The sequence below is a fragment of the Sminthopsis crassicaudata genome, chromosome 2 (assembly GCF_048593235.1).
Source record: "Sminthopsis crassicaudata isolate SCR6 chromosome 2, ASM4859323v1, whole genome shotgun sequence".
In the NCBI taxonomy this organism is placed as follows: Eukaryota; Metazoa; Chordata; class Mammalia; order Dasyuromorphia; family Dasyuridae; genus Sminthopsis; species Sminthopsis crassicaudata.
The window spans coordinates 369568431-369587805 of record NC_133618.1 but is presented as its reverse complement, the minus strand read 5'-3'; the positions used below and the strand labels follow the sequence as shown (position 1 = coordinate 369587805).

Sequence of the window (19375 nt, the reverse complement as noted above, 5' to 3'; positions counted from 1 at the left end):
GTTATGCTGAGCTCTAGGGGCTCTCTTTCTTATTGCTATTTGGATTCTGGCTACTCTCTTGTATATTTCTGGGGAAGAAGTGATTATATTGTTATTGCATATCTAGATTCTTATGCAATCTGGTACCAAATTCAGAATTCTGATAGATTTTTACAATTACTGTGTATGTAGCTAAACTTTTAAATGAATTTGAAAGTTGTGTAGTCTGCTTTCCATTCAGAAAATTATTTGGCCAATCAGTTAATTGTTTTTGAGCTTTTAGTGAGAATTATGTTTAGGTGATATTGTCATTCATAAACATTATATTTGGTGCTATAAAGGAAGAATTATTATATACATGTGACCCTCTTTCCCTGGAAGTTTTGAGGGCCTAGATAAATAATACCAACTTAGCATTTAAAAATGAAAATAAATAAATGATTATCTTTTCCTATTCATATTGTGAATCCATTGGAGAGGCCTTTTAATGGATCCACTAATTATATCACACTTATATCATTTAAGATGACTCAGGGCTTTGGGAGAAACTTTTAATCATATATGATTGTATCTGAACACATAACCTAGAATGAGGATTTGAAATAATTTATCTGTTTAATTAAAAACTATAACATATTTTGTCAGGAAATAAATTTCTCTTTATTTTTTAAAGCTTCCTGCACAGCTTATGGATGAACCAATGATAACGAAGGAAATGTATGAAGTTGCCATTTCCTTGATTCAGTTGTTTGACGAATTGGATATGAAAGAAAATGGGTAAGAAAAGGAAGGAGGAAAATGGCTTAAGAAAAACTTTTTTTTTTTTTTGCTTTAAATTATTTTAATAGCATATTATGATACTAATGTATGTCATAATTTATACCTTTCCTTTTTAACCTATTTATAACATTTCTTAGAAACATTTCATTGAGATATTGATTCAAAGTGTGATTTGGTAATTTTATACTTCAAAAGAAATTTGGGACTAATAGTTATAAAAGCTGAAACAGCCTAAAGAGAGTATTGAATCTGCTTTTCCAAAATAGAGAAGTTACATGTCTGTTAGATTTAAATGAAACTTAGGAATTATGTTGATTAAAGAAACTTTTGAAAGCTGATGGTCTTTGTTTTCTAGCTTGTCTTTCCTAACAGGTTTTTTCAGCATTATAGATAGTCTAAATTTTATGAAAATATCATTCTAAGGCTTGAATTGCTTGGAATTTAGAATTCATTTTCCATAGAAATAGTGTTGGAAAGTAGTTGTGAACTTTGGAAGCAACTTCTGTGGGAAAACATTCAAGTTACACTTTGGGTCTTGAAGAATCAGAAATATGGAACATGAAGTTTGTGACTACTATGATGCCATCATAGTAAACTTAGAAAATATATGATGATGAACATTAAATTGCGTTGCCATCATGTAACTAGGTTCCCTAACATTACTCCAAATCATTATTTCATCAAACTTCTATTATGTACCATCATGTTTGTGGCTTAGTACAAAATCAAAAACAGAATTGCCCCCTCCCCTTCATTCTGCTGAGGGGATATAATACATGTTGGGATGAATAAATATAAAGTACTTTGAGGTGGAAGAGGGTATAAACAAAAGAGAAAATGCAAAAAATTTTATAGGTGAGGTGGTACTTAAGATGAGCTATAGATAATGAGGGAGAATCTCTTCTCACAGCTTGTAGGAAAACCTAAGTGAAGAGAGGATTTTAGGAAACTCAATAGTTTGGTGAGGCTGGAGGATAGAAGATTCATTAATAAGACTGGGAAGGCAAGTTGGAGCCCGACTATGGAGGGCTTTAAATATTAGCTTGCAGTATTTTTTTATCTTAAAAGAAATAACTCTTTCCATTGTGCACCATTGGGTTAAGTTCTTGATATAAGTTGTTCTAGCTTGCTGAGTTGTTGCTATACTTTATGAAACTTTAAAAAGAAGTTTTTTTGTTTCTCCTTTTGCTTTTTGTATTTTTGCCCTGACTCATGTCTGCTTCTCTGATAATTTCTTTTCATTGTTCTCTTGACATTTATTTCTTTGACCATTGTTATGGTGAAAAATGATGATGAGTATGATGATAATAATAAGATCTGCATCTAAATAACACTTTAAAGTTTGCAAAGTGCTTTACAAAAATCCTGTTTTATCCTCACCACAATCCTGGGAGGTAGGTGTAATTAATATCCCAAATTTTTAGTTGAGGAAATTGAAACAGGAAAGTTAAATGAATAGCCCAGAGTGCTAGTAAGTGTATCAGAAGAGATCTTCTTGATTCCAGGTAGGTATTTTGTCTACGAAACCATCATATAATTCCAATTCTATAAATGATTTCATTGCTTGACTTGAGACAATTCACTTTTATTCTTTAGGCTTTAAATTTCTTCATTGAAAATAGCTGTTGAATGAAATTATTTCTGCATTTACTTTAAACTTTAAATTTGTGATATGTATGATATGATATTTATCACATTTGTGATATTTATGATACAGTGAAGAAAATGAATAGGTAATTTTCTTTTCGTTTCACATTTTTACTATTAGGGACAAAAACTTGTCGGGTACCAACTTTGTGTCAGAACGTAGCAGTGTGTTGGTTTTTTTGCCAGGTGAGTATTCATTTTGTATTTTACTTTGTTCAGAGAATAAAGGGTTGATTAGGCTTTTTTTTTTTTTTAAACAGCAGAATAATTTTTTTCTGTTGACTTTTTTCTTGCCAATGAGAATATGAATAGAAATAAAATTTTTATTACGACTCAATCTTTTAACAATAACAAATAATTAAACTTTTGAGGAGGTGACATATCTTGAAGGACAATTCTCAGGTATCAGTAATTTAAAAATCTAAATTACCAGTAAATTAATAAAAATTTTTATTATCTTTAGGATTTAATTGGTTTACAAATGGTATGGTTACAAATAGTACATAATTTAATAGTTTCGAATAAATTTTAAATATGATAGATTGATGCCAAATAGTTCTAGAACACACTTTAATCTGTAGAGGACATTAGAGTAATACTTAAATTTGTCTTATGTTGTTTTTCTTTTCAGAGATTTTCAAAATTATTTATTGATTTTGTAATATAAGGGTTATTTTAAAAAAATATCCTGAAGGAGAGTACAATTGATTTTTAATAAGCATTTTTATGCACTTAGTTCATGTATAGGACAGTGCTTAGAGCTGAAAATGCCAAGCAAGTAAAAAATCGTCCCTGTCTTCAAGGAGCTCATGTTCCTTGCAAAAGGAAAACAATGTGTAAATGACTAGATGATTGCATGCTAAATAGAATAGATGGAAGATACTCAGAAAAGGAACGGCATCAGCAGTTCAAAGGCCCTTTAGAAGGTGGAGTTTGATCTGAGTCTTGAAGGAAAGCATGAGAAGGAAAATGTAGAGATTGAGCATAACATTCTGGCATGAGAGGTAGCCAATACTAAGACACAGAGGTAGAAAATGGGGTGTGAGGAGTAACCACTCCTATGCAGTTGTAGGAGACCTAATAGAGTCCTAAAAATTTAAGAACAACAATCTATGAGCAGAAAGTACAGCAATGTCTAAGATAGCAAAGAAGTCAAGGTAAATGAAAATTGAGAGAAGGCTATAAGATTTGGCAGTTAAGAAATTGGTACTAACTTTGAAGGAGGACATTTTTAATTATTGTTTAGGCTGGAAGCCAGAAGAGATGAAGTGGAGGCCCTACTTTACTTGTAGATGATGTTATCAAGTTTAGTCAGGAAAGGAAGGGGGGTAGAGTTAGAAAAATGCCAAGTGGGAATGGAAAGACTTAAGTGAAGGTTTTTAAATCATAAGTATATGATTGTGCCTATCAGGAAAGGAGCCAGTAGAAAGATAAAGTATTCACAGATTTTAATTAGATAAAGGAATATCAGAGTTTATGGATGTGGTAGTAAAACAGCTATGGGTGATAACAATATCAAAGCAATTATCATGTCTTTGAGTACTTGGGATATATTACTCATATGTCTCTAAGATATTTGCTGGTGTTGGAAAATAGTTTGCTACAGTTAGTGTTTGAATGTGTTGCTACTGATGATAAGGATAATGTTTTAAACATTTGATTTTTAAATGCAGTTTAAAATTTTTTTAAATTTTATTATTATATATTTTTTTATAATATTATCCCTTGTATTCATTTTTCCAAATTATCCCCCCCCTCCCTCCACTCCCTCCTCCCGATGACAGGCAATCCCATACATTTTACATGTGTTACAATATAACCTAGATACAATACATGTGTGTAAATACCATTTTCTTGTAAATGCAGTTTAAAATTAAAAAAAAAAACCTTAAACCTATTCCTTTAAACTTAATTAGATTCTGCTTAGGCTAAGACTTCAATTGAGTGTGTAATTCTTATATACTTGCTAGTACTGCAGGGAAAAATGAATCTGAAAGGTGATTATTATTTCTACTAGCATTTGAATTCCTCTTATATGTATTATATGAGGAAAAAGCACCAAGCAGAGCCGCAACTCAATGCATTTAAACTTAATCTGTTTAAAAATGTTTAGGTTAATAGTTTCTCTGAACCTAAAAAGAAATCAGAGGGTTTGGAGAAATGAAGTTTGATAAATGACACATGAATTTGTGTTAAAGGACTAGAAAAGTGATCAGACATATATTTTCTTCACTATTATTGAATAGTAAATGCTCTATTAAATGGGATGACTATAGTAACACAGAAATTACAAGGAAATAACAGCAAACCAACACATAGAATTCCATTTCAGAGGTAGTGAGGTATTTTTAAAGATCTTATATCTCTCCTTGCATTACTTAACAAGGATGGAAAAATAAAGATAAAAATAACCCTTAATGAAAGAAAAAATATGTGAGCTATATATTAGACTTAAAAGGAATGTGTCAGTTCTTTATTTAGTTTTATGAGTATCTTTCTCCTCAAATGATTGCTTCAGAGGGAAAGGAAGAAACATCTTTGAATTTAACATTTGGAAAGGGGACTTGAGTGTAATCCTACTCTCAGAATGATTATCCTAGAAGGGAGAAAGACAACTTAAAGACTTTCTATCAAATAATTGCCTTGGATGGGAGGGGATCTTAAAAGAAAAATGTTTGGAAATACTCCTTGCAGAAATTTTCAATATTGTGCCTCCTATAAATTGTAATACAAAATGGGTGAGTAAGCAAATTCAGATGCTAGGAAAAGCATCCTATCCTCATTATGCCATTGGACCTGTTGATCCCCATGGTTATTATATTTATGTATCTTTAGGAAGCAAAAGTGTACTTATAATGAGTAGAAACGTGCATCCTTGTTTTGCAAGGCATTAGCAAAATTTTTTATAGGATTAAAAAATCGAGTCTGTTAAAGATTTTAGTCTTTAAACTGTTGCAAACTGTTGAGAAAACACATTTTAAGGTTGATAGAGAATTTCATTTAAAAGTATAGGTATTATTTTGAACTATCCAATAGATCATATACATGGGAAAGTAGAATACGGACATAGAATAAGAAATAAAATGGATAGAACTTAAGTGAAAAATTATTATCTTGATTTGAAAGTTGATTTTTGAGAAATTAAAACCTACATTTTAAAGCTGATTCTTTTCCTCTTTCCCCAGGTTTAGGTGAAATAAACTACATGCACGAACTCCTTACAAACATGGTTCACAAAAGGTAGTTTAAAACATACAAAATCAACGATTTTTTTTAAAAAGTTGAATAATTTCTGCGTATAGTGAATCTTACAGCCACTTCTAACTAAGAATAAATCTAAGAATAGTCACTGATAATGTTCTAAAATGTCTTATGTAACATTATTAATACTTTAAGTGTGTTTATAAAAAACACTAATCTTGGAGTCAGAAAATCTTTAGTTTAAATCTCATCTTTGATACTTAGTAGCTCTGTAATCTTGGAAGAACCATTAATCTTTTTTGAGCTTTAATTGCCTTAAAGTAATGAGGATTTTAACATTCAGAATACCTCAGAATTGCAAAAAAATTTTTTTTTCAATCTTGAAATACTATGTAAATGTAAGATATGTTTGACATTTTATGTCAGTATTCTCTTTTTTAGATTGCAGGTTTATCCTCTCCATTCCAGTGTGACTTTGGAAGAACAGAATAATGTATTTTTAACTCCAGTACCTGGGTATAGAAAGGTGAGAAAATTGGAAATAGACATTGTAGTTCCATGTATAAACAATCCAGTAGTTTCCTTTCCTAGCACTTTCTGTTTAATGTGACTCTAGACAGGTTATGGGGCAACAAGGTGGCACAGAAGAGAGTATAAAGCTCTCTGAGGTCAGGCCTGAGTTCAAATCTGGTCTCAGACACTTATTAGCTGTGTGATCCTGGGCAAGTAAATTACTGTGTTTGCCTCAGTTTCTTCATCTGTAAAATGAACTGGAAAAAGAAATGGCAAACTATTCCAGGAAGCAATACCCCAATAAGGAAACACCAAATGGGATCATAAAGACTAGGATACAATGTGAAACAAATGAACGGCAGGCAAGTTATTATTTAATCTCTTAATGCCCCCAGATGTCTCTTCAAGAATATAAATCGTAAAGAAGATACCCATCAGTTGTGTAGAGGAAGTTGTTTACCTGCAACACCATATTGATGAAATCACTGTGCCACATTTCTCATTTTCTCTGTTCCTTCCTCTTCTCTGCCTCCCAGTTACTACACTTAGGGAAAGTAATCTCTCTTTTGATTTATTTCCTAAATTATGATTTTTGTGATAAGATAACATTCTGAATGAAAAGAGAGCTGGCCTTGAGCAATGTCATCTTGCCTTTTTCATACTGGCAATGTGACCATGGGTTCAAATCACTTAACTTTTTAGTGTTCTAAATAACTATTAAGATAATAAACTACCAACAGATTGCCAATCTGCATTGTAGGGGAATTTTTACATGATGAGTCTTCCATAAGAATGAGATTGAGGGTCCAAACCCCTTGCTAATCAAAAAGAAAAGAATTTTCTCATTTTAAAAATTAATTGTTCAGACTGTGACTAGTTCAGTTTGCCTGTATTTTTTCATCTATATTTGTTTAAATTCATGCATCTACTAAATATTTTTGATTCTTCCATAATGTCCTTCATGTCTGTATTCTCCTTTCCCTTTTTACTAGTGCCAGAATTAATAGATTCTCATTACCTCTAGACTGAACTTTTGTAGTAACCTTCTAACTATCCTTATTTAATTTTTTCATTCTCTGTCCATGCGACCTTCATATAGCACTTCTCTGATCACATTAGTCTGTTCTTTTAATGGTTTTCTATTGCTTCTTAAGTGGAAGTATCATCAAACTCTTTCATCTAATTTAGGGGAGCTTTAAAGTTTTTACAAAAGACATAGATGGGTTAGAGAGGCAAAAGTAAAAGGTTCTAATGATAGGTTTATTTTTAACTCAAAAGAAAAGAACAAGGCTTAAATTCAGACACCCAAGGGGCATATACAACAGGAAAAGGGAAGAGATGGCATCAGAGGAAATGATTCATTAGCTGCTTAGTCTAGTGGGGCATTACATGAGATATAATCTCTAGCCTGTGGCTAGAAGGGGAAAGGTCTTGCTGATTCTGTGAGAGGCTCCTTCCAGACTTGGCACTTGAGGCTAAATTAAGCTCTTATTTCTCTTCTTGAGTTTGATCTGTAGTTTACTGATGCCCACTAATGCCAAAGTGAGGTCTTAGTTAGATACGTCTAGTTCTTCATCTTTGATGTCATGGTCAGAGTGACCACAAGTGAGTGAGATTGCATGGGAAATGGAAAGTTCCAGGTATAGTAGAATCCAGAAAAGAGAGTAAATAAATGCTAGACATAAAGAGGAAGTTCTTCCAGAATTGACTCAAACTGATACAGGAAAGACCATGCTTGAAATACTAGAAAAGTTTTTCTGAACTACTACAGTTATAAATTCCTTTTGATATTTAAGGCAGCATACCCAGAATTCTTAACTTAGAGTCCAGGAACTGTTTAAATATTTTGATAATTGGTTTCCTTTGTAATCCTGTGTATTATGATTTTTACATATTTAGCAGTACTTTTGCTTCTAAACATAGATGCCTCAGTGTAATATTCAAAGGAGTCCATGATATAAAAAAGATTAAGAACCTCTGTCTATATTATTTACTTTTGATCTATTTTACTATTACTAGCTTTATCTCACTAATCACTTTGATGTACTTGTCTACCTTAAATAGGTTGCTTCTTTTCTTTTTTTTAATAGTATTTTATTTTTCCAAATATATGTATAGTTTTCAACATTCATTTTTGTAAGAATTTGTGTTCCAAATTTTTCTCCCTCTCCCCAAAACAGCAAGCAATCTTATATATGTTAAATATGTGAAATTTTAAAAAAATTTCCATTTTTGTCATGCTGTCAAGAAAAATCATGAAAACATGAAAAAAAAAACCCATGAGAAATGAAATAAGCAAAAAGGTGACAATACTATGCTTTAATCCACATTACAGTTTCTATAGTTTTCTAGATGTAATTAACATTTTCCATCCCAACTCTATTGGAATTGCCATGAATCACTGAATTGTTGAGAAAAGCCAAGTCTACCACAGTTGATCATAACACAGTCTTATTATTACTGTGTATAATGTTCTCTTGGTTCTGCTCACTTCACTCAGCATGTATATGTTCATGTACGTCTTTCCAGGCCTTTCTGAAATCATCTTATCATCTCTTATAGAATAATAATATTCCATTGCATTCATTGTTTATTCAGCCATTCCCCAACTGATGGCTCATGTTTTCCTCATGTCAAATCTTAATTTCAGATGCCTCTTGGAAATTTGCACTCATTGTTTTTGTTCTGTAGCTAAGCAGAGCATGTTTAATTCCTTTTTCCATGAAAAAGACTTTCCAGGAATAGAAGATGGCTAGCTTACTCCTATTGAATCATATCAGATTAAAGAGTTTTTTTCCTTTTCTTTTTATTAGCTAAACACCATCAATTTTTTCTATCACTGTAAATTAAATTATTCAGTGGATTTTGAGCTTTTTTTTTTTTATTAACTATCCAGGTTGCTTTTCTTTTGAGGTTTTTCAGTTCTAAACTTATAAAATTCTGATTTAGTTCTAACCATACTTTCTAGTAGCTTAGTTTTTTTTTCTGTCTCTTGCCTTTCTCCCTCTTAAAGAAAAAGGGTTTTATTGATGCTCTTTTTTACTCATTAACACATTCTCACTTTAAATTATAATAAGGTTGATCAGTTAAGAAGAATCAATTAGCATTATGGTCATTTCTGACAACAAATGCTTCCTCTGCATCAGTAGTCCAGACTCTGTCTATTATGAGGAGGAAAATATGTTCTAACACCATTACTTTGAAATCAAGGTTGGCTGTTGAAATGATCATAATTTTGATATATTTTATTGCCATTTTCTTTCCTTTTTTGATATTTAAAAATTATTTTGGCTAAGCTTTCTTTGCTGTATATAATTTTATGTCTTCCCAAATTTCTCACATTTGCATGTTTCCCTTGAATGTAGCATAATATTTGCATTAGTTTTAAATAATATTGTCTTACTATGTTTCCCCAAAGTTGTACTTGTGAATTTTTGAACCCAATTATATTTATGTTTATCCTAATTAAATTTCAACTTAAATGATTCAGCACAGTAATTTAATTTGTCAATGCCTCTTTAAATCTAGACTCTTAATCATGGAAATTTGATAAAGATATTTTTTTATGCCTTACCTGAGTGATGGATACAAATGTTTAACAGGCTAGAGGATACCCTTAAGGCATTCTATTGGAAACTTTTTTTTTAAGTTTACATTGAACTATTAATGACTTGTTTCTGAGTTCAATTATTTTATCAATGCTATTCATTGAAATTTGAGCCCATTTGATTGTCCTATAGTCTTCTCTCCAATTTTCCATTCTTTCTACAAGAATAATATGACACATTACCACTTTGCTATAGGCATATGTATGTGTACCTATGTGTAGAAATATATTCCCCTTTTCCCTCCTACCTGCTCTAGAGTTCTCTTATAGATATTTCTTACTTAAATTTATACCTCTCGTGATATCTACCATAGTGACCTGTCAACAATATAACTATATATATATATATATATATATATATATATATATATATATATATATATTTTTTTTTTTTTTTTTGTCAAGACCTGTGATTTTCACTTATTTAGGGGGCTCTGTAGTGAAAACATTCTCTCTACTAATTCAGATCTGTATCTAGTTGAAACTTTTAGGCTTAGAGAGTTGCCTAGAGCTGTGATATCAAATTCAAATAGAAATTGGGGCCATTAATTGTACATAAGGAATCCCTATAGGTATCTACTGACTTTAAAAATTTACATATTAAATATTTGCTAAATATTATTTAGATATTTCTCAGCTACATTTTAATCTCTGTTTGATACCTCTGTATTCCTCTTGCCTAAAGCTAGGTCAGTAAGACATTAATTGATTTACCTAAGGTCACACATTCAGTATATTTATTGAACTCAAGTCTTTTTGGACAAGGCCATTCTTAGCTTTACTCTTGATACTGGGTAATGTATACTGGATAAATGATGATTTTATGAACAAGCTTAAATGGAGCTGAATTTGAAATCCTACCTTGTAAATCACTTAGGGGAAGGCATAGTATAGTAGGTTGATAGGAATGGAGCCTTGAATGACAACTAATTGTTTGAGAAGATCACACCGTTTTCCCTAAGCTTATGATTTATTAACTGTAAAAATCAGTAACAGCAGCCCTTTTCTAAAGAATTATTAGGATAAAATGCTTTATAAAATCTTTAAGCACACTCCAAATGTGAGCTGCTATTATTGCTTTTTCATGTTAGCAATATCATATAAAAACTTTTACTCCATATACACACTTAAAATGTTCCATTCAAAAAGATTTATGCCTGGAAGTACCACTGAGGAATTTTATAACTTTCTCCTTTAAAGAGTTCTTTTTACATATTATTCATTGAGTATACACATTACATGATGTTTTCTTTTTACCAGATTATTTTATCTACTAACATAGCAGAGAGCTCTGTCACAGTGCCAGATGTTAAATATGGTAAGTGATATATCTATAACTAAAAGTAAAAGCATTTGCAAGTATTTTCCTTCCTTTATCTTCCTTTTTCTTTTCCTTTCCCCCTAGGGCTAACATCCTTTATTGGATGAGAAAACTTAACATAATTTCTTTTCATAGTTCTCTCTCTTTTTTTCTGTAAGTACTTCCCCAACTAGTACTGAAATCATCTGTTAACTGAAGTGACTGCTAAATAGTGGATTTTTATGAAATTGGGGGAAAGCCATGGGAATGATTTAAATCAAGATTGCACTATTATTGAATTGTCCCTTTGAAACTGGGAAATAAATGTTATTCTTTCATGACCCTAAGGGATTGCTATCTTCTGTCACTGAGGAAGGTTAAAGATATTAAGTAGGACATGCAATAAGATGTGGTGGGGAATGGAATTTAAATATTTAGGATAAGGCTAAAGTAGATGAAACAAACAAATAGAAATGATATCATACATAGGGCAATTTTCAGTATCAGTTGTAGGGCAGCTTGGGCTATATTGTATCTTATTAATCCATATGATTCCTTCCCTCTTTGTGAAATTGTCAGGGGAAAGGAAGCAAAATTGTGGTTCATATAATTAATTTTTTATTTCTAGCTTCTTTATTTGATAGTGCTTAAAAAATGTCCTGTCATATTTCTAAATTTGTGAATGTAATACTCAGTTCTGTAAACATTTGAACAATTATAAACTAGTAGCATCACATGCACATAGCCAGGTTAGTTCTTGTATAATTTTGAATATTCCCCAGATTGGCATGCCTTCTAATTTTTAATGTTATAAGCCAATATCAAATGAACTAATGTTATTTGCCTTGTAAATATATCAGATGTGTGTGTATATGTGTGTGTGTGTGTGTGTGTGTGTATGTATTGCAAGTATCAGAGGACTTAATAAAGTTATTTGCATAGATTTTGTATGGGATTGCTTTGGGTTATCAGGTACCATTAACATTCTTAACAATTCATTTCCATTTAACAAATAATTATTATATACTTACTATGTAGTTGGCACTGCTTTGGCAGGGATTTTAGGGAAATCCAGAGATATTAGAACAATCCTCCTAAAGGAAGAGGTAAAATGTCTTTGGGGGGAAAAAGGACAAAAAAGAATAGTGAATAAATTATGAATTTATATTATTACAGATTTGGAAGGGACCTCAAGGCCATTTTACTTAACTCAAATCTACTTAAAACATTTTCTGTTTATATTTCATTTCTAAATACTAAACATCTACCATATATATTCTTTGATGATTTTGCATACTTCAATAAGCTTATACTGTGTAAGTATTTCTCCTTAATGTAGTGTTTGTGATTTTTCTTGCCCCCTATTTTTGGTACAGTTATAGATTTTTGTTTGACTAGAACACTTGTTTGTGATGAAGACACTAATTACCAGAGTCTTCGACTGAGCTGGGCTTCTAAAACCAGTTGTAATCAGAGAAAAGGTAAGAGACATTATTTTGTTGTATGTAATATTAGGAATTGTCAAAAATACTGTGTTTTTATTTAAATTAACTATAAGGGACATGTAAAATGAGACAGCATCTTGCATTCAAAGAAAAAACATAGAGGTATAGAATATCTTTATATATATAATGTATGTAATATCTGTGCTTAATAGCAGCCATATCTGTGGTGGGGAGTATAGGGATTTAAAAAAGAAATTTGCATGAAAATTTTGTTGTATATTTGAAAAAAATAACAAGGTACGCATAGTAGATTTGCAGTTTTATGAATCATCGTTTTATGGTAGTATGTTATGGAAATGCTTGTTTTATTCCATAAATTAAAAATTAAAACAATTTTTTGCATTAATAAAAATATTGTAATTTTGGAATAAGTTACAGATTTTGGGTAGTTTTTCTTTTTTTCTTTTCAGGTATTTGGTGCAGTCTTTATGTATTTTTTTTAGTAAGTTACATAAGTTATGACCCCTGTAGATGATTCCTAGGTCCTATAATTTTTTCTAGTCTCTCCCCTGAACTATACTCATTTATCACCTACTGCTTCTTGGACACCTTGAACTTGATTTCTTACAGACATTTCAAACTTATGTTCAAAATATAATTAATTACCCTTTTTACCAAATCTGCTCACTTCCATCTTTTACTCAACTCCCAAAATGATTTACCTAAAACATGCATCTCCTCAGACACTCCCTCCCTTCTTGTGAGGCCCAGTTGTTGCCTATGACCTTAAAGATCAAATATCAACTTCTCTGGCTTCTATAACTTGGATCTTATAGTCTTTCAAATTCTCCATCCTATTCGATCCAAATACACTGAAAACTTGCAGTTCCTTGCGCAGTTCTCTTTTTCCTCATTTTAGCCTGTTTCTTTGGTTTAGCTCACTTTCTCACCCTTTGCAGGTGATCTTTTCTGGCCTTTAGGTTGCCACATTGCACTGCTGATCCACTTCAAGACTTTAGTCATTAAAGATTCCTCAGATTTTTTTCAGATAAAATACCATCTAATCAGGGCAGCTAGATGACTCAGTTATATTGATGGACCTGGAATCAGGAAGACCTGAGTTCAAATCCAGCCTAAGACACTTTCTAGCTTTATGACCCTAGGGCAAGTCACCTCATATCTCTTTGCCTCATTTTCCTGATCTGTAAAAATGAGGATAATAATAGCACCTGCTTGTTGTGAAGATCAAATAAGATAATATTTGGAAAATACCAGGCCTTATATAAATGTTATTATAACTACAATTATTTCTTGATGATGATGTCTCCTTATCCTGTACTTGTGAAATTTACTTTTTGAACCCAAAGAATAAGACTTCATATTTTTTTTTTCTGAATTTCATCTTTTTAGATTTAGTCACTGTTCTAGCCTATGAGTATCTAATTCTGTCATTCAATGAAATCACTGTTCCTCCTAGCTTTGTCATTTGCAAATATAATGAGCACAACACCTATGTTTTTAACCAAGTCACTGATAAAAATAATAAACAGCACAGGGTCAAGCTCGGCCTCCTAGAATACCCAAGTGGCGATCTCTTGCGGCATTGAGATCAAACCATTAAAGACTATTCTTTAAGGCTACTCATCCAACCAGTTCTGAAGCCATCTAATTATGCTGTCATCTAGTTCATATCTTTTCATCTTCTCCATGTAAACCACATGAAATATTTTATTAAATGTTTTGCCAAAATCATAGTAAACTGTATCTACAGGATTCCCCATATTTGCCAATTTAGTTCCTATTAAAAAGGAAATGAAATTGGTTTGGCCCAATTGCTTTTTTCATTATAATAGTTTTAATTACTATGAAAACAAGTGTTAACAAGCCCGAACATTTCTACATATAAAAAGTATAGAAAGAAGAAGAATGTAGGATTGTATTTGACTATTGACTGTGTAACTATTATGTAAAGCCTGTTTTTTAATTTAATTTTTTTGGGGTGGCAAGATACTTGGGGTTAAGTGACTTGCTCAGGGTCAAGCAGCTAGTGTTAAATGTCTGAATCTCTTGACTTCAGGGCCGGTTCTCTATCCACTGCAATACCTAGCTGCCCCTTAGTCTGTTACTTTTAAAGGAGATATTAAAACCAGCACTAGTTCAAACACTTTGCTTTTTCTGTGTCATCTTTTGAACTTACTTTTCCTCTCTTTTCTATATTTAAAAAGTTTCATTAATTGTCTTTTTCTTTTATTTTTTTGGCATCACTACCCCTTGAATCTTCCCTCATAAGTCTCTTCTCTCTTGCTCATCCTTCCCATTATCCCCTTTCTTCTTCCCCACAACACACTCACAAAACCAAAACATTTCCTTATAACAAATTAGTGTAACAAAGCTGTACATATATACAAATGTGTATATATGTTCACACACACACACAACACACATATATGTGCATATAAAATCTGTTGCTTTGTATTGTAACTTAAAATTTGGTACCACCATACTCTATTTCTAAATTTAATAATTATTTAAGATTCTTGACTTTTTGTTCCTTCAGTTAAATCATATTTTTTCTAATTTTATAAAATAACTATATGAAGTGCTTTTTATGGCACTGAATTTTTAAATCAATTTAGGTAATATTTCTCATATTAGTATAAACTAGTGATAAGCAATTCATTCTTCATTTATTTAAATTTGTCTCTTTTTATATAGAGTACCTTGTAAATGTATACTCAATTTCTTGTATGTCATGGTAGGTTTAGTATCAGAAATTTTCTTCATTCCTTAGCTAGAATGACAGGGATTTAATTGTCTTTTTATTCTTTTTGGATTGCATTGGCAATACACAAGAAGGCTAATGATTTTTTTGAGTATTTCTTATATTCATCTATTTTATTATCATTGTTATTTATAGGAATAATCTGGAAGTCTCAGTAAGTTTAGAAGTGAAGCAACAATGCCTATTATCACCACTTTTATTAAATGTTGTACTATAATGTTAATTGTATTAGCAAGAGAAGAAAAAGAAATTGAATGAATTAGAATAGGCAAGGAAAATATTATAGCATATTTAGAGAACCCTTAGAGAATCAACTAAAAATTACTTGAAATAATAACTTTAGCAAAGTTGCATAATATAAGATAAACTCACATAAATCATTAGCATTCCTTTTGTTGCTGGGCTTTGTTGGTTAAATAGAGTTAGAGAAATTCCATTCAAGATGATTGTAGACAATATACTTGAGAGTCTAACTGCCAAGACAGAGCAATTGGAAACAATTGGAAAAATTTTCACACAAATAAAGTCAGATCTAAACAATTGAAAATATCAATTGCTCATTGGTAGGCTGAGCCAATATAATAAAATTACAATTCTGCCTAAACTAATTTATTCATTTATTATCATATCAAACTACCAAAAATTATTTGATTAGAACTAGAAAAAAGATAACCTACAGTTACCTCTGGAATAATGTTGTTGAGAATATTATGGCAGTTAATGGGAAAAAATTTACAAAGAAAGGTTGTCTAGCAGTATCAGATTCCAAACTGTATCATAAAGTAATAACTATCAAAAATATCTAGTACTGATTAAGCAATAGAGTAGTGGAATAGATTATATTCACCTTTGCAAAACTTTGTGTTCCAAATTTTTCTTCCTTTCTCCCCACCTCCCTCCCCCACTGCATAGCAGGCAAACCAATATGTTAGACATGTACAGTTTTTCTAAACATATTTCCATATTTGTCAACAGCTACCACCATATTTTGGAAAAGGAAAATACTATGCTTTGTTCCACATTCAGTCTCCATTGTTCTCTCTCTGGATGTGGATGGTTCTCTCCGTTACAAGTCTGTTGGAATTGAAAGGTTTATTTCTCAAGAATATAGAAATTTGAGTCAAATTCATAATAATACAAGGCAATACGCAGTTGACAAATGACTAAAGGATATAAATAGGCAGTTTTCAGACAAAGAAATCAGAGTTAATTATAGACATATGAAGAAATACTCTGAATTAATCTTGATTAAAGAATTACAAATTAAAACAACTCTGAAGTATTAATTTACAACTATCAGATTGACTAATGGGATGAAAAAGGAAAAAAGATTACTGTTGGAGATGTGGGAAAATTGGAACATTAAATATACTGTTGGTGGAGTTGTTAACTAATCCAAATTTGTAACTGTATCCAAAAGGGATAACCAAGTTGTACATGATTGTCTATATCCTAAAGAGTTCAACAAAACGAGATAATGACCTACGTGAGCAAAAATATTTGTGGCAGCCCTTTTTGTGGTAGCAAAATATTAGAAATTTAGGGGATGCCTATCAATTGGGGAATGGCTGAGCAAGCTGTGGTGTATGAATATAATGGAATACTATTCTACAATAAGAAATGATGACCAGTAAGATTTCAGAAAAACTTGGAAAGATTTGAATGATTTGATGCGAAGTGAAATGAGCAGAACCAGGAAAACATTGTATGTAGTATCAGCAACACAGTGATCCAAGACAAGTACAAAGATTTCTGCAAGGAAAATGCTGTCCAAATCAAGATAAGGACTAATGGAATTAAAATTCAGAACAAAGCATGCTTTTTTTTTCACTTATTTCATTTCTTTTTTATGTTATTTTCTATTTGATCTGTTTCTTCTTTCACAAATGTGAAAAATAGTACATATATAACCTGTATCAAATTATCTTACCATTCTAGGAAGAAGGGAGAAGAGGGAAGAAAGATGACAAATTCTCAATTTAAAATCTTATAAAAATGAATGCTAAAAATTGTCTTGGCATGTAATTGGAGAAAAAAAATAAAATATCATTTTTAAAAGTACTACTAAGGGAGTGATAAGATGTTTTGAACAGCCGATTGGATTTGGGAGTGGATGAGTTTGGAGAATAGAGTATAGTATGATAGAATGACATTTAGGTTGTGATTCCTTGTGATGCTGAAGTAATGGTGCTCTAGAATTGTGAAAGAGGGCAGATATTAAAGAGGAAAAATAATGAGTTCCGTTCTGGATATATGTTAAGTTTAAGATTTCTTTGAGTCTTCCAGTTATAGATATCTAGTAGATAGTTGGTGATTAGAGACTAAAAATCAGAAGAGAGGTTAGGATTTGATAAATACATTTTGTGAGTGGAAAGAATATCCTTTGCAGAATATTGAAGAGAACCCAGAGCAAAGTTTGGGAGAAATACAATTACTGTATAATCCTTGGATGAAAATCCAGGAAATGGATATTAAGCAGTGATTGGACAGAACTTTTTAATAAAAACCTAGAATGAAGAACTTATAAAAGTGAGCAAGTATCAAGGGCTGCATAGAAGTCAAGAAGGATGAGGACTGAGAAAAGCCCATTAGATTTTGTCATCAACGCTGTACACTTCAATGCTGTATGAAGATATATTCTGATGGAAGTGGATATCTTCAACATAAAGAAGATCCAACTCACTTCCAGTTGATTAATGGTGGACAGAAATAACTACACCCAGAGAAGGAACACTGGGAAGTGAATGTAAATTGTTAGCACTACTGTCTATCTACCCAGGTTACTTATACCTTCGGAATCTAATACTTAATGTGCAACAAGAAAATGGTATTTACACACATATATTGTATCTAGGTTTTATTGTAACACATGTAAAATGTATGGGATTGCCTGTCATCGGGGGGAGGGAATGGAGGGAGGGGGAGGATAATTTGGAAAAATGAATACAAGGGATAATATTATAAAAAAATTACTCATGCATATATACTGTGGAAAAAAATTCTAAATAAAAAAAAAGATTTTGTCATCAAGAGATAATTGGTGCTTTTTCACTTTCTGTTGCTGGCAGTTGAAGTCACAGGAAGTTTCAACAGACATAATCTTAAGAAATCCAAGGAAAAGGGAAAGGACTTATAAGTAAGAAGTCTTTAAAAGCCTTTGCAAACTTGTGATTGCTTTTATGCAGGCCCCATTCAGGATTGGACTGCATAACTTTTAAGTAGTTTGATATTGTATCATGATAGCTGTGATATATGAACATCTGTTTCTGATGTTTTGGAAAGGCACCAATGTTTCTCCATTACAGATAATACTAGCTTCTGGCTTTAGATATTTAACATAGTAAGGAATGTTCTGTTTGTTCCTGTGCTTTGAAATGTTTTTAAGTAAAAGTCTATTTTTTGTTTTTGTCTAAAGCAGATTAAGTATCTGTTGATGTAATCATTTGATTTTGATATTGTCAAATATTCCTTATGTTGAGCCCCAGTTGTCTTGATAGAAATTTAATATGCTTATAGTGGTGTATAATGTTTTTGATATATTGTTTTAGTCTTTTTGCTAATATTATTGGATGTGAGTCTCCCTCATCTTCATCTTGAAATATTTCTGATTTTGTAAAGTCATCAAGTGATGAAGATTCACTTGGACTCAGGATACTCATCATGTCTGAGGGGCTCACAGAGCTGAAACTTTTTATGTCTCTCAACTAGGAAGCCATATCAGGGAATCTGGGTGGAAAAAAAGTTGGCATCAGAAAGACAAGGGTCCTATTACATTGTGTATCCATTGTGTATCTATTCAGACAACTTGTATTTTTTCTCCTTATTGGATTTTTCCCCCTTTAAACTTTCAGAATTTCACTTTTTTTTTTTTTAGCATCTCCTATCCTTACTAGGATAACATGCATATAAGATTAGTATTTGGTATTCTACAAAAGACAAGTGTCTTTTTTCTGAGTACTTTGAAGAAGGAAATATCAGATTCTTCTATCAATATTATTTTCCTATTTTTAGCAAGCAGATAGGTCTATAGGACTTATATCAGATAGGTCCACAGGATGCATATCAAGTACAGCCTGAACTATCTTAAAATATAATAATAGGAATAAAGATACAGTAAAACA

The 19375-nt window shown here is 31.6% G+C and overlaps 1 protein-coding gene across 1 annotated transcript in view; it reads left to right on the top strand.

Moving 5' to 3' along the window:
- Nucleotides 1-19375, top strand: part of LOC141556655 (ATP-dependent RNA helicase TDRD9-like) — a 174297-nt gene that overhangs the window by 86929 nt on the left and 67993 nt on the right. Inside the window, 6 exon segments of the mRNA XM_074291121.1 lie at nt 653-756; nt 2528-2592; nt 5592-5646; nt 6049-6133; nt 10988-11045; nt 12404-12508. Of these exon segments, the coding sequence (XP_074147222.1) occupies nt 653-756; nt 2528-2592; nt 5592-5646; nt 6049-6133; nt 10988-11045; nt 12404-12508 (472 nt within the window).